Source organism: Saccopteryx bilineata, chromosome 5, assembly GCF_036850765.1.
Source record: "Saccopteryx bilineata isolate mSacBil1 chromosome 5, mSacBil1_pri_phased_curated, whole genome shotgun sequence".
Classification (NCBI taxonomy): Eukaryota; Metazoa; Chordata; class Mammalia; order Chiroptera; family Emballonuridae; genus Saccopteryx; species Saccopteryx bilineata.
Window position 1 is genome coordinate 39,061,543 of NC_089494.1, and position 16,205 is coordinate 39,077,747.

Here is a 16,205-nt window from a genome sequence, read left to right on the forward strand (position 1 = left end):
ATGCAGGAGTCTCCCCTTCTCTTACTTAGAAAAAGAAGGAAAAAAAAAAGAAATACTTTTTCTTTTTTCAGTCAATATATGGCTTGGATTGATCATTTTTTAAATTATGGACAGTTAATTTCATTATATGAAAAATTCATCCCATATCACTTAGAACACTTTCTCAAACTGTATAAACAATCAACATATTCTGTTTTTGCTCACAATGTACATTAAGTAATGTATATTTCTCTCTCTCTTTACAGTAAATTGTTGAAGACTACTTCACAGTTTCCGCTTCCTCTGGCTGTTGGTGTGATTGCTTTTGGGTCTTCACACTTATACAGGGTCCCGTGCTTTGTCTTCATCCCTCTTTTACTCCATGCGTTATGCAACTTTATGTAAGATTGGATTTAAGGAATGATGAGGTTGATTTTTGCCTTTAGGGTCAGTACTAAGAAAGACTGCACAGATCCATCAATGTGGACAACATGATCCTTTGGAGAAGACCTATTTTTACAGTCTTGAAAATAGGAAATTAGTTTTGTAATGCTTGAAGAGAGTAGTTGAAGCATGGTTGTGTTCTGTGGTGTGGCGTTGGTGTACTAGTCATTTTTTAAATATTAGTAAGATGGTATGGTGGACACTGTCTTGGAGGACTCCTCTGCCTATCAGCTGGTCCGCCTGATTGGCCACACCAGGAATCTTCTCCGGAACGCTCAGTAAATGTAAAACACTTTTTGTGATCTCACCTCAAGCATTCTGCTCATTTCATCAAACTTCCTTCGGAAAACTGGGTTACTCTGTATTTACTACAGTACATATATTGAGGAATCAGTCTTACGAGGTTGAAATACACAAATGTTGGGTTTCTCAAAAGTGAAGTAGCCACAGAGAGCCTTTGATCAGTTTTTGGCAGCCACAGTGAACAATGTAGATCTTTTGTTTTCTTACATCTATGAAAATACACCTTTTTATTCTAAGGAAACATGTTTTCTTAGTAGCCAATGCAACACTGATGGATAGAAATATAATTCATACTCAAAACTTAATGAAATGTTCTTGTTACTTTTCAAATACAATTCTTAGTTTTAGTCTTGGTGAACACGAGGAGACTATTAAAGAAATCTGTTGTTAAATTGAAAGAAAATTCTCATAGATGTTTACTTACTGGGATTGGAGCAGGCCAGCTGTTCAATCTATATTGCTTCCCAGTTTAACCATTGACCCATGGTTTCCAGAAGTGCCTCAGGTCAAGATGGATTGTTAGCATAACTAAATTCCAGTGGTCAGAAAAACTCTAGATGTGCAGTTTTGATTACTATAGAAAAAAATTAGCATGACCAAGTGCAGTACCACATTTGATATGCGCAATTATTAATGGTAACAGACAAACTGTTACCCCATTAGTAGCATAAGTATAAACAGTGTACTTGAATAAATTGGAGGCTTTAGCCACTAGGTTTAATAGTGGAATCTTAATTTGCCAAGTCACTATTTGAAAGATAAAAAATAATATTTCTATTTCATTTCAGATTTCAGCTCACTTTTAGCTACAGGAGTGGGAAGTAGGTAATGGAGCTAGGTGTCTTTGCCTTAAGAATGAATTAATTCAGGCTGAGGTGTACCTGGCTGATAGAACTGTTCCTGTAGATCAGCGGTTCTCAACCTGTGGGTCGCGACCCACAGGTTAAGAACCGCTGCTGAAGATGCATATGCTATAAATACCTAAAACCTCTCAAGTCCTTAAGACTCAGAATTCCACTGTTGCATCTGTGAATTTGCATCCTTAGTACCTAGGAATGTCCTAGAGTACCAGGTTCATTTTATCTGCCATTGCATCAGAATTCCAGTAGAGCCTCCCAGCTGTTACTGCCTATACAGGGTTAGCCCATGTTACTGCCTATGCAGGGTTACCCCATTTCTATTCTCAGTTGTTCCTCAAGTCTTTGCTCTTTTGGCTTCATTTGAAGAAAGTCTTGTTATCATTTCTGAGGCTTGTAAGTTTGTTTGATTTCATTGTTGTTTTTCAAAACTTGATGCCTATTGTTCAGAACTCATATTTTCACTAATTCCATTAAAGGGAAGTGATAACCTCATAGTAGACATGGCAGACATACCAGGCTCTTATCTGAGAGAAGTAGCAAAAGGGATAAAATACAGAATGGCTTGTTGTGTGTTCGGTACCTGGAAGAAAAGATAATTTATTAGATTACACACTTGTCCCTTGGCATACCACATATATATTTAAATAAGGACACATCTGCCTTTTTAGCTATACATGTTCTCTTAAATAACTTTTATACACATGGCATCTTTTATTCTTTCACATATGTAATTCAAGTTACAGATTAAATGTGTTATTTCACTATTTCTGAATTTGAACTTAGATTTATATGTAGAAATAACTTTAGAAAATTCATCCATTTGAATCCTCTATTGAGAGCCATAATAATTTTATTGAAGTCTCCTTGTTTAGTCAGTACTGCTCATAAATAAAATGTAACAAGCTTAAATTTCTCATTTGTGAGTAGTACATTAGCTTTTTTAAGCCACAGACTAGCCACACTAATTCTTACTAAAATATTTTCATGTGAATGTACATAGTTATCAAATACTAAAGTTTTATTTATTCCAACAAAATATTTCACTTTAGAACTTCAAAAAGGATTCTAATGGAACACTTTAGAAACAACAGTAGATTGGGTCTATAGCTATTATATACATAACTATGTAGACATACTACAGTGTGTCCGTAAAGTCATGGTGCACTTTTGACCGGTCACAGGAAAGCAACAAAAGATGATAGAAATGTGAAACTGCACCAAATAAAAGGAAAACCCTCTCAGTTTCTGTAGGATGCTGTGGCAGCATGTGCTCATGTGCAGATGATGATGTAACACCATGTATACAGCGGAGCAGCCCACGGCCATGCCAGTCAAGATGTGGATGGTACAGAGGAAAGTTCAGTGTGTTCTGTGACTCACTAAATTCGAATCCGTGACCAAAGTGCAATGTGAATATCAGCGCGTTTATAACGAAGCGCCACCACATAGGAATAACATTACTCGGTGGGATAAGCAGTTGAAGGAAACCAGCAGTTTGGTGGAGAAACCCCGTTCTGGGAGGCCACCAGTCAGTGACGAGTCTGTAGAGGCTATACGGGATAGCTACTTAAGAGAGCCCTAAAACAACTGTGCGTGAGCCCACATTGAACTGCACTGAATAGGTATGAAACTGGGAGAGTTTTCCTTTTATTTGGTGTAGATTTCACATTTCTATCATCTTTTGTTGCTTTCCTGTGACCGGTCAAAAGTGCACCATGATTTACGGGGACACTGTATTTTTTACATTTTGACAGGGTCTCACCAAGTCTTGATGCACTTTAACCCAAATAACTAACAGAGCTGAGAAGATAGGTAGGCTCTGTAGATGAGCAAAATTGATGTTTCTATCACTTGAGTAGAGGAAAGTGTTTTTGTGTTTAAATTGCACATTGTTTCTGTCATGTTTATAACTTACATATTATTAGCTGGTAAAACAGCACAGTTTTATTAGTGTTGTTACTAAAAATGAAATTGTTGATAGGGATTATCTAATTCAACAAACTTCTGAGCTCTAATGTTACAACGTTTTTATTTAGCAGTTGATGAGTTGGATCCTATTGTTGATAACGGAATCAAATAATGACTAGGCACGAAGAGCCCTGCCTACTTTCAGTGTTTCTAAAGCCTCCTTTGAGTTACTGCTCTTATAATTTAGAACTGGTGACACAATAGAAACCACTAAAGCCCCTTTTTTCTGTATTTCTTTCGTGCCAGAAGTTAAACACATTCTGCTGCTCTTTTCTTGTCACCAGAATGAAAATACATAAAATAGTGGTCCTAAAAAAACCCATTTGTGCCTGGTTAACATTGATATTTCAGACTCTTCAGTGCACATCGATCATGTATCAGTCTTTTTTTTTCTTTCATATTTTGGCCCAATAAATTAGATATATATAATGGAAACCTTTTCTTGATTGAACTACACCTATGATATCTACATGATTTTACAGTAAGGAAAAAGAACTATAATAGGCCTAGAAAATGTTTGTTTTTGATTAACTTATCACTCATGCAGATGGTACGCATTTCCACCACACATACATACTTATAGGACGTGTATTATCTGGTATGTTCATTATCTAGTTTCTATACTTGTCTTAGTTCTTTACAGTTTTCACTTAGAAAATACTGTATATTTTACCTCACTGTTCATTAACACTTCTTATAGAAGGTGGTCAAGAAAAATAAAAGGTAAAACAATTTTTAGTTTAGTTCTTGAAAGTTCAGGGAAAAATAAGGAAACCACAAAGATTATGAGACAAACTAGGGCTATTGATCTTTGAATCCCCAGAAAATACAATTGGCCTATATTTTCACCTTAGAAATTAGGTCTAAATTAGTGTAATGCTGTGCTTTATTATAAGGTTTAGCATAAAACTTTACAGTGCTGCAACTGCAATTTTAATAAATTAAAATCAGTTGGAAGAAAAAATTTTAATGTGTTGGGACCGTCTATGACTGGACATTTGTTGGTTACTTTTCATCACCATTTTTTGTTTTCTCATTGTTTCAGATTTGTGAACTTCTGTTTCATAGAAACAAGATTCATTGTGAAAATTTGGGGGGCGGGGAGTCAGTTTGGAAAACATGGCACTCCCCAGGGTAAAGGAAATAACAAAAGTATCTTTATATTATGAAATTAGACCCTGGCAGAAAACTTTGTTGCCACATAAGATAAATAAATGTAGAAGATAATTTTACAAAATAATAAGATGATCAGGTGCTAAATTTTATTGCAGTCTTTTGAACAGAACATTTCACATTCTTTAATGAACTTTTATTTATACATATTACTCATGCATTCTTTAATAATAAGTTTTATCAACCTAAGGAAAGAGGAAGTCTGTGTGGCTACTCATGTTCTTTATTGTTAATAAGAATGGTATGAAAGAAAAGTCAGGTCCATAATCCAAATCCAAATATGTGTACCATAAATGCTCAAGATTCTACTTTTTTGATAATATATTCTGAATACAGAAGACTGAATTTTGTGTATTAATAAGTTAATTTTAACAATGGAATAAAGTTTGAAAATAGTGAGAATAGACTACTATTTCATTAATAGTATAAATACAGGAGTGGGCAAAGGTACGTATACAGTTCGTATGGAAAATAATACAAGAATGCATTCTGTGTTTCATGTACTCACAACTGTAAACCTACTTTTGCCTACTGACAGTATACCTGAACTGGTAACATATGTCTTTTGAATGTTAGGTGATATTCTAAGCTATATCTTGATTATATTGTCAGTGGCTGAAAGTTTTTAAATCAAGTACAGTACTTACTAAAAGAGTTTGGCATATTATGCTTCCAAACATGACTGTTTTGAAATACCAAGTAACCAGTTAATTTCTGATAACTTTGTATAGAACTTGATATGTATGAGTCAGAATTATTCTAGACTGATTCTGTACATTGTAACTTTGAACACTTATGAAAAATACTGTTGATGTATTTTGATCAGTTAAGTGTAAATTTGTTTGCATATTTGAATCTTAATCTTAGTTTAGGAAGTCTAAAAGTAGCCATTTTGTAAAGTTCCTATGCTATATTTTTTATTGTTGTCTTGGTTTTTAGTATTTGTATGGTAGTAATGTTATGAGTAAAAGATTTATAGACAAAGCATATAACTATTAACTGTTCAAAAGCCTAAATGATAGGCATATTTTGTATTTCATGTTTCATTTATTTTGTTTCATATTGGACTTTTTACATCCCTTTTTTAGGAAGAAAAGATGAATTTGAACTGTTTTTAGCATAAACCTCTACATTGGAAAATATAACTGTATTCATATGATTAGCAAAACACACTTTGCCACCAAAGCTAAATGAAAATGTAAAATACCTCCAGATATTTGTGCCAATGAACTTTTCTTAGCATATTGGGATTAAAGGAAAAATTATTTTTTCAGTATTTTTCATTTAGAATTTATGTAAATCTTCAAAACTTATATTCCATATCCTAATTTTCTTTGAAAATATATAAAGCTTATAGCGTCTTTGTATCTAATTTCTGGAATAATGTTCTCTGATTTGGGGGGGTAAAAGTTAGTTTATCCAATGATCTCTCAGATTAATTGAAGTAATCATTTGAAGTAGTCTTACTTCAGATTCATTCTGTGATGCAAAACGTAAGATTTTGTTGCATAGATCATTTTTAGTATGGGTGTCTCTCATGTAATGCATGTTTATAAAATTTATTTTCTTTGCATTTTTATTTAGTCCCTTTGTACAGTTACTTGTTTCACAAGAGAAAATTGTCCACTAGAACCTAATATAGTACAATGAAATAAATATTTTAAAATGCATCTTAGAGGAAAATGTTACTAAAAAATCACGTTGTTAATGCTAAGGTGTTAGCATTGGTACAATGTACTTGAGAGAAAAGTAGAAATATGATAGACTCAAAAACTGTTATGTTTATCTGGTTAAAACTCATTAATTTTTCCCTTATACAAATTCTCTAAGGGAATTTTAATTCCTCATATTATAGTATTTTCCTTGACTTAATGTCACTTACTGTTTCTCAGCCTAATAATATCGTTGCAGTTTGCAGCCTTGGCAGTAAAGAGGCAGCTGAGAAATCCAAATATGAAGGTATTTAACCTTGATTAACTGACAGTGTATCTAATAATCTGGTAGGGACTGTGGATATCAGTAAGAAGATGATATACAGGACCTAAAAATTAAGTGAACATTGTTTTTGGAATGAGTTTGTCCTTCGTATTGAATAATGTTATCCTAAGTAGGAGATGACTGTATTTAAAATAACCATGCTTTCTACATAATTAAATATATATTTGTCAGAATGTTGGTAGAAATAACCTCCTCCACTGTGGAGGGAGAGCAACTCCAATTTTTTAGTGTATATAAATTACGAAATTGTACTGTGTATTTACATTTTTAGAAATATAAAAGGATTTAAATATATTATTTCAAAGTGATTGTATTATGGTTTCTTAAAGTTATGCCTAACTAAATGTAGCAATGTACCCATGAGAAACCAGACCAAAATTGAATGCATATTATCACTGTGACCTTGAATTTATAGTCGTTTGGGGTAAAACAGACTGTGCCTTAAAGTGGTGAAGGAGCGCCCTGCAGTTTTATAACTGTGAGTTTTATGATCGATGGCCCTCTCCAGTCAGCCCCAACTCCTTTCCTGTGAGTTGGTGAAGTAAAAGTTTAAAGTGAAAGTTGACCAGTATTTCTCTTAGTATAAATATTTGCAGGACTTTCACTCGAGAAGCCACTCTTAATTTCAGAGTTCTCATTTCGGATTAAAATTGACTTAAACTTTATAGACATAGAAATTTACATTCGGTGAAAGTTTATGAAAGTAATTTTTTAGAAGAAGGTGGTGGCACTTCTGAACTTATTACACATGGAGAGATGAATCTTAATCTTAAATGTAATTTTTTGTCTTTTTAAAGAAATACTCTATCAAAGACAAATTCTTCCTGAAGACCCATACTTATTTTTCCTCGGATTATTGAGGTTTGTATTTACGTGTAAAATAATTTTACCCAATAATGATTTTTCAGTAATTAAAGTAAACTCAGATTGTGTAGTATATTTTTAAATATTATTTTCCCCCTTTTTTTGTTTTTCCTTTTTTCTTCCTAATTATTTTTGAGATATTGAGAAAACTGACTCCACTTTTGCTTTTTTATTTCATGTAAAGACTTGCATTTTTACAGTGCTTTTTTAAAATAATGGGTTTAATTTCTATTGAATTATTTCATTCATAGGACACTCATGGTCTCTGCTAAACGATGACCACAACTCTTAAAAATGCATTGTGTATTTTTCTATTTTAATTTTGAATATAAACTCAACATCCTTTTTTCTTCCTATTTTATGTCCACTACCTCCCCACAAATACATAAATCTAGGTTTCTCTAAAAATATGTAGAAAGAAGACATGTCTTTCCTTAAAGCATGGTCCAACTGACTTGGAAGTAGTTTGGGCAAGGGTATGTAATAAAATACATGGCTGTTAGCCTGCATCAGTTTTATATTGTAGTTAAAAGTTTATAGAGGATAAACAGTTATGCTGAGACAGATTCAGTAATCATTTCATTTATTTACAAATTGATAATTTTATTCTCATCCAGAAAATGCAGTGCACAGTAACAGTACTTTTTAGGTACAAAGGAATTTGTCCTGTAAGATATACTAAAAAAATATTGTCACCTTGCAGATCTTTCCATTAAAATATGCATGCTCTTCCCAGTGCTTTGTATAATGTATGATGTACTAAATACACTTATGTGTACTTTTCTGTGTATTTTTGGTATAGTATATAATTAACATTATTATATTAACTGGTTGTAATTTACAAAATGCAATTTATTGTATTCTGTAGAGTGTTGTGAATGTTTTTATCTGTGTTTCAACATTATGGTGTAGGGTTTAATAGGTGAATATTTGCCTTCAGTCTCTCCGCTCAGGTATTAATGTGTAGCAATTTTTGGTGCTTTTCAATCTGTCATAATCTGGTGTTCTGAATGTTCAACAATAAAATTGGTGAACAACAACACGTGTTGCGAAGATTGCTTACCAGTTCACCTACTCTCCATAATACCATCTCGGGAAAAAATGATTTCTTTACAGCATGTCCAGTGTTTCAGAAATTTGAACACCTAAGCATGGATGTGATAATGTGATATATCACAGGTAAATTATAATATTCCCAGTTTGGTATTTTGTAGCTTCCCACATGCATGTGTATGAACATTTTATGGTCATATTCTGTTTTAAGGAATCGCACTGTTACGTTTTTCCCAAAGAACATGCTCTCCACTTTCCTTATGCTAACTTGATATATGTTGCCAGTTTCCCAAGTTACATGAGAATGAGAATGATTCAGACGTTGTTTGTGAACAGATTTCTAAGTTTTCCTAGAACTACTAAATTTGATCTGTAAGGAAGAGACCTGGGATTCTGTTTAAACAAACGCCCCAAATAGTAATTCTCAAACATTGCTTTAGTCAATAAAATTAAATTGCTAGGGTTCCTAGAAAGACTGTCTTTAGGATTACAGGTTACCAGAGAGAGACTATGTAATTTGAGAAACTAGCATAGATCTAAACTGTATTACAGAATGAATGAGAGGAGCAAAGAAGCGAGGTGGGGCATTTTACAAGAGATAAGTGTCTTCTTACCCGTTGATTAGAAGTGTTTTTTAAACTGTTTTGCCCTGGCCGGTTGGCTCAGTGGTAGAGCGTCGGCCTAGCGTGCGGAGGACCCGGGTTCGATTCCCGGCCAGGGCACACAGGAGAAGCGCCCATTTGCTTCTCCACCCCTCCGCCGCGCTTTCCTCTCTGTCTCTCTCTTCCCCTCCTGCAGCCAAGGCTCCATTGGAGCGGAGATGGCCCGGGCGCTGAGGATGGCTCTGTGGCCTCTGCCTCAGGCGCTAGAGTGGCTCTGGTCACAATATGGCGACGCCCAGGATGGGCAGAGCATCGCCCCCTGGTGGGCGTGCCGGGTGGATCCCGGTCGGGCGCATGCGGGAGTCTGTCTGACTGTCTCTCCCCGTTTCCAGCTTCAGAAAAATGAAAAAATGAAAGAAAAAAAAATAATAATAAAAAAAATAAATAAATAAACTGTTTTAACCAGGATCTTTTAAGTCGGTGAACATTTAAAAACTATATACATTTATTAACATTGTGAATATTTTTAAATATACCCCCAAAAGTAAAATTTTAAAGATGAAAAGTACAACTGGAAGCTGTAGTATTTTATTTTACTTGAATACTTAAAGGATTATTTTGAAACCACCCCAATATATTGGCCACTTGACTACACAGCATGAGATCCTCAAATGCCGTCCCCTCTAGTTTTTCTCCCTCTTTTTTTTTTTTTTTTTTTTTTTTGTATTTTTCTGAAGTTGGAAACGGGGAGGTAGAAAGACTCCCGCATGCGCCTGACCGGGATCCACCCGGCATGCCCACCAGGGGGCGATGCTCTGCCCATCTGGGGTGTCGCTCTGCTGCAACCAGAGCCATTCTAAGCCATTCCAGCACCTGAGGCAGAGGCCACAGAGCCATCCTCAGCGCCTGGGCCAACTTTGCTCCAATGGAGCCTTGGCTGCGGGAGGAGAAGAGAGAGACAGAGAGGAAGGAGAGGGGGAGGGTTGGAGAAGCAGATGGGCGCTTCTCTTATGTGCCCTGGCCGGGAATTGAACCCGGGACTCCTGCACGCCAGGCCAATGCTCTACCACTGAGCCAACCGGGCAGGGCCTCTCCCTCTTTTAATCCCAGCTTATGACCCTTAGGCCCAGATTTAGAGTGTTCATATTGCTAGCTCAGGTCCACTTACATAATTCCCTCAGAGTCAATCTTAAAGCGGTGAAGTTCTTTCAGCCGTGTAAAGTGGTATGATCGGGTTCCCATCGTACTTGCAAAGTCTGCCCACACTGAAGGGGCATGGATGGTACAAGGTGTGTACAGTCAGGGGTGAGAATCTTAGGGACCATTTTAGAGGTCTTCCTGTTATGTATGTGTATCAGGGAACTAAAGTCCTTTTCATATTTGCTATACTTCAATGCCATTTTATCCATAGTTTTAATTAAAAGAACTGATATATAAAATGTTTCAGTGAAAGAAAAGCCCTTAAATTCTTTGAATTTTAAAGAGACCTTAGAGAAGAAAACCATATCTCACACCTGGGTTCTTTTGCATGTATGTGTGGTTTTTATGTGTTTAGAGATGGTTTTGTTGTTTCTTGTTTGTTTTGAACAGTCAGAACTTAGATATGGTCTGAATCGGTGGGATTCAGCTGGTTTGCACCGGTTTGGCAGAACTGATACCTAATATCTTGTTGAGTTCAGCAAACTGGTTGTTAAAATGGCACTTGTAATCAGTGTTCTCTCTAAGGTGGGCGCCTGGGCAGCTGCCCAATGAGGAAATCACAAATTGACATCCCTTATTTTTTAACGTTCATCTGCACAACAGCGTATTCTAAGCTCCATAGTAATGTTCATTCCGTCCATAGGTAAAAAAAAAATTGACATCACTATGTTTGAAATATTTATTCATCTCATAAAACTCATTATACCTTTGATGAAATACTACATTTAAATTTTCTCACTTTTTAATTTTTTTTGCATTTTTTTTTCTGAAGCTGGAAACAGGGAGAGACAGTCAGACAGACTCCCGCCTGCGCCCGACCGGGATCCACCCGGCACGCTCACCATGGGGCGACGCTCTGCCCACCAGGGGGCGATGCTCTGCCCATCCTGGGCGTTGCTATGTTGTGACCAGAGCCACTCTAGCGCCTGGGGCAGAGGCCACAGAGCCATCCCCAGCGCCCGGGCCATCTTTGCTCCAGTGGAGCCTCGGCTGCGAGAGGGGAAGAGAGAGACAGAGAGGAAGGCGCGGCGGAGGGGTGGAGAAGCAAATGGGTGCTTCTCCTGTGTGCCCTGGCCGGGAATCGAACCCGAGTCCTCCGCACGCTAGGCCGACGTTTTCTCACATTTTTAACTTCAGTAAACAAACAGATAATGTAAAGAGAAAAAGTGCCAAGCAACCAGGGGTGACAAGCTGTCATTTGTTTCAGCTTTGTGTTATGCCCAAAATTCCCCCGAGATGTTATGGGTATTATTTAATATTAATTTTTTTCATTAATATTTTAAAAACTTTCTTATAACATAATCTAGTTTTGTATACCTCTTTTATTCTTACTTAAGTATTAAATGCATGAAATAATAAACTACCTTTTAGTATATTGTTTTTTTTATACTTAAAAATGGTCATTAGGACAGAGAACAAGTTGTTAAATTATTTGAATTCCACCACTGGTCTGAATTCAAGAAAAAGTAGACTAGCTTGCCAAATGAGTTAAAACATTTTACTATACTTAACAGATATAATTTTATTGGACACAGGCCAGGAATAATAGATTCTAACTCAGCGAAACTATATAAGATCAAATCGAGCTTTTAAAAATGTTTCTAATGATTTGCTTTTCTCTTAAATATGTTTGGAGAAAGTCAACTTTCATAGACTTTTTTAGGTGAGCTTACCAGGTGTCCCCAAACTGCGGCCCCCTGAGGCCATTTATTCCCCACCCCCACCCCCGCCGCCGCACTTCCAGAAGGGCCACCTCTTTCATTGGTGGTCAGTGAGAGGAGCACTGTATGTGGCGGCCCTCCAACAGTCTGAGGGACAGTGAACTGGCCCCCTGTGTAAAAAGTTTGGGGACCGCTGCTTGAAACCAAAGTATATTACTTAAATGAAAGCTTCAGGTTTTGTAGAGCTCTGTGTTTATCGGAATATTCATATATGTAAATCAGCTCATTTTTTCAGTATCAAATAGTGCTGTAAGGTATGTTCATATTAGCACATGCTCAACAAAAGAGACTCAATCACCATGCTTTTTTACTTTTAAGTATTTGTAGCATTCTTACCAAGAAAGAACTATAGAAATGTAAGAGAAAAACAACTAGAATGGTCTGAGTATTCCCACCGAGTATAAGATTCAATTGAAACAATAAAGGCCTCTTTATTCTGGAAAACTGCAAAAATTTAGATAGAAAGTATTTGAAGAGGCCCTGGCTGGTTGGCTCAGTGGTAGAGCGTTGGCCTGGCATGTGGGAGTCCCGGGTTCGATTCCCAGCCGGGGCACACAGGAGAAGCGCCCATCTGCTTCTCCAACCCTCCCCCTCTCCTTCCTCTCTTTCTCTTCCCCTCCCGCAGCCAAGGCTCCATTGGAGCAGCGATTGCCTGGCCATCTAAGGATGGCTCTGTGGCCTCTGCCTCAGGCGCTGGAATGGCTCTGATTGCGACAGAGCAATGCCCCAGATGGGCAGAGCATCGCTCCCTGGTGGGCGTGCCAGGTGGTTCCCGGTCAGGCGCATGCGGGAGTCTGTCGGACTGCCTCCCCATTTCCAACTTAAGAGAAATACAAAAAAGAAAAAAGAAAAAAAAAGAAAGTATTTGAAGAGGAATCTTTGATTCACTTTCTTTTTGTTCCCTGGCTTGCTGAAAATAACAGCTTTTTATATTGTGGGCATTACAGAGGTTTTTGTCCTTAAGAAGGTGGTACAGGATTGGGGTGGAGGGTAGAGGAGGGAGTTGCTTTCCTTCTATAAAAGGAACCACCTGGAGAAAAATGGAATTTAATTAAGAAAGGAACTTGGCTTACTTTGTTTAGAAACACAGAATATGCAATATAGTTACATTTTGAACTAGGAATATGAAACGTTCACTACATTTAAAAATCTTTGTTCTGGCCTGACCTGTGGTGGCGCAGTGGATAAAGCGTCGACCTGGAAATGCTGAGGTCGCCGGTTCGAAACCCTGGGCTTGCCTGGTCAGGGCACATATGGGAGTTGATGCTTCCAGCTCCTCCCCCTTCTCTCTCTCTGTCTCTCCTCTCTCTCTCTGTCTCTGTCTCTCCCTCTCCTCTCTAAAATGAATTAAAAAAAAAAAATTAAAAAAAAAATTAAAAAAAAAAAAATCTTTGTTCTGCCTGACTAGGCGGTGGCGCAGTGGATAGAGCGTCGGACTGGGATGCCGAGGACCCAGGTTCGAGACCCCAAGGTCGTCAGTTTGAGCGCGGGCTCATCTGGTTTGAGCAAAGCTCACCAGCTTGTACCCAATGTCAGCTTGGACCCAATGTCGCTGGCTTGAGCAAAGGGTTACTTGGTCTGCTGAAGGCCCGCGGTCAAGACATATATGGGAAAGCAATCAGTGAACAACGAAGGTGTTGCAACGAAAAACTGATGATTGATGCTTCTCATCTCTCTCCGTTCCTGTCTGTCCATCCCTATCTATCCCTCTTTCTGACTCTCTCTCTGTCTCTGTTAAAAAAAAAATCTTGGCCCTGGCCAGTTGGCTCAGTGGTAGATCATCGGCCTGGCGTGCAGGGGTCCCGGGTTCGATTCCCGACCAGGACACACAGGAGAAGCGCCCATCTGCTTCTTCACCCCTCCCCCCTCCTTCCTCTCTGTCTCTCTCTTCCCCTCCCACAGCCAAGGCTCCATTGGAGCAAAGTTGGCCCAGGTGCTGAGGATGGCTCTGTGTCCTCTGCCTCAGGCACTAGAGTGGCTCTGGTTGCAACAGAGCGACACCCCAGATGGGCAGAGCATCGCCCCCTGGTGGGCATGCCTGGTGGATCCCTGTCGAGCGCATGCGGGAGTCTGACTGCCTCCCCGTTTCCAACTTCAGAAAAAATACCAAAAAAAAAATCTTTGTTCTAACCAATATTTAAGTAGAACTGATTTAAAAGACCAGCTACATTTGTAAATTGCAGCTTCCCAGAGGACTGTGAAAGGAGATGTGGTTGTATGGACAGTGCTCTCCAGATGTTTGATGCACACCCTGATGTTCAACAAAGTGTGAACTTCCCCATATATTTATACATACTATTGCTATGCTAATATATAAGTAGAAAAATGAGGTGAGTTTTTAAATGCCTTGCTAAATATAATAGCTTCATAATAGCTAATGTGTCCAGGCAGAAGATATATTTAGGGCAACAATGAATATAAATTAATTTTCCAAATCTTAATCATTTTTAATATTAAAAGAGGAGTAACTTCTTATGAGATTTGATTAAATTATTTTTTAAAATTCCTAATGAGTCTGACAAGAATAGAAGTGTCAGCACTGATATTTTCTTCTGTTGGTTTGTACTTGCATTACTGATTTTTTTTCAGCTTTTTGTTTTAAGGGGTAGTTTTTTGTGAGGAATATATTTAACGCTGCTTATTTGTTTTATGATAGTTATGTTAGTTAAAACTAGATAATACAGGCCCTGGCAGGTTGGCTCAGTGGTAGAGCATCGGCCTGGTGTGTGGAAGTCCCGGGTTCGATTCCCGGCCAGGGCACACACAGGAGAAGCTCCCATTTGCTTCTCCACCCCACCCCCTCTCCTTCTTCTCTGTCTCTCTCTTCCCCTCCCGTAGCCGAGGCTCCATTGGAGCAAAAGATGGCCCGGGTGCTGGGGATGGCTCCATGGCCTCTGCCTCAGGCGCTAGAGTGGCTCTGGTTGCAACTGAGCGACGCCCCGGATGGGTAGAGCATCGCCCCCTGGTGGGCATACTGGGTGGATCCCGGTCGGGCGCATGCGGGAGTCTGTCTGACTGTCTTCCTGTTTCCAACTTCAGGAAAAAAATTACAAAAAAAAACCCCAAAAACTAGATAATACAATGTGTACATAATAATACCCATGAATCCTTTAACAGGCTCACACATACTGCAGTGTCATATTATGCTTAAAGTAAACAAGCAAATGAACAAAACACCAGTGGGGTTCCCTCCTGCCCTACCTGCTGCAGAATTCCCACACTCAGAATAATCCCACAGTCTGAGATCAGCTATACAAAAAGCTGAATGTGAGTGGGCAATGGTGTCAACCCATGTATAAAATGTTAGTACATTAACTTTTTAAGATTGAAACATGAAAATGAACTTGACTTGGCGTGGTGAACACATATATGGTGCATAGAGATGTGTTGTAGAATTCGGCACCTGAAATCTGTATAATTATTGTAACCAGTGTCACCCAAATAAATTCAATTAAAAAAAATAAAACATGAAAATGAATTGTTTTCCTCCCACATCCCCACATGTTGTCTTGCTCACCACTTAGAATGTACACAACCCCTTCGGAGAAACTTCTTTGTAATCCTTTGAGGTCTTGGATAAGTTCTTAATATTTATATTGTTTTGAGAGGAAATGCGAGGTTTCCGGATGAGGAACAGACTAGTGAAGTAATAACCACATCGTTCCCCTTCTTCACCCTTGAGGACAATGTGGGGAGAGCCAGGTGAACTGTGCATGTGCAAAAGGGTTTTTTGATTGTGTGTGTGTTTTGCACCACAGAAGAGGAACTGAAACTATGAATCTGGGAGTTTATATAAGCTACATGCTGCCCTCCTCCCCTCCTGAGACAGGAAGAAAAACCTTTGCTCCCAAAGGTTTTCCAACTTTTTGGAATGTAAACATGGCTCCACCCAACAGGAGGTAAGGGGGGAGAAGAGCAGTGAAAAGTAAATGTTTCTGGATTAACGCAGCTGTTTGGCATGTCGATTTCCTTGGTTCAGGAAGCCATCCCATGCAGAAGCATGAAAATATCCACGAAGCATTGTTTCCCTGATAATCTTC

At 38.2% G+C, this 16,205-nt stretch overlaps 1 protein-coding gene across 2 annotated transcripts in view; it reads left to right on the forward strand.

The window, feature by feature from the left end:
* PGAP1 (post-GPI attachment to proteins inositol deacylase 1) overlaps positions 1-8,629 on the forward strand; it is a 94,268-nt gene extending 85,639 nt beyond the window's left edge. For both annotated transcript variants that reach the window (XM_066233372.1, XM_066233373.1), the window contains one exon: positions 246-8,629. In XM_066233372.1, coding sequence (XP_066089469.1) covers positions 246-384 — 139 coding nt within the window. In that variant the 3' untranslated portion in view covers positions 385-8,629. The remainder of the gene's footprint in view (positions 1-245) is intronic.
* Positions 8,630-16,205: the final 7,576 nt, after the last annotated feature.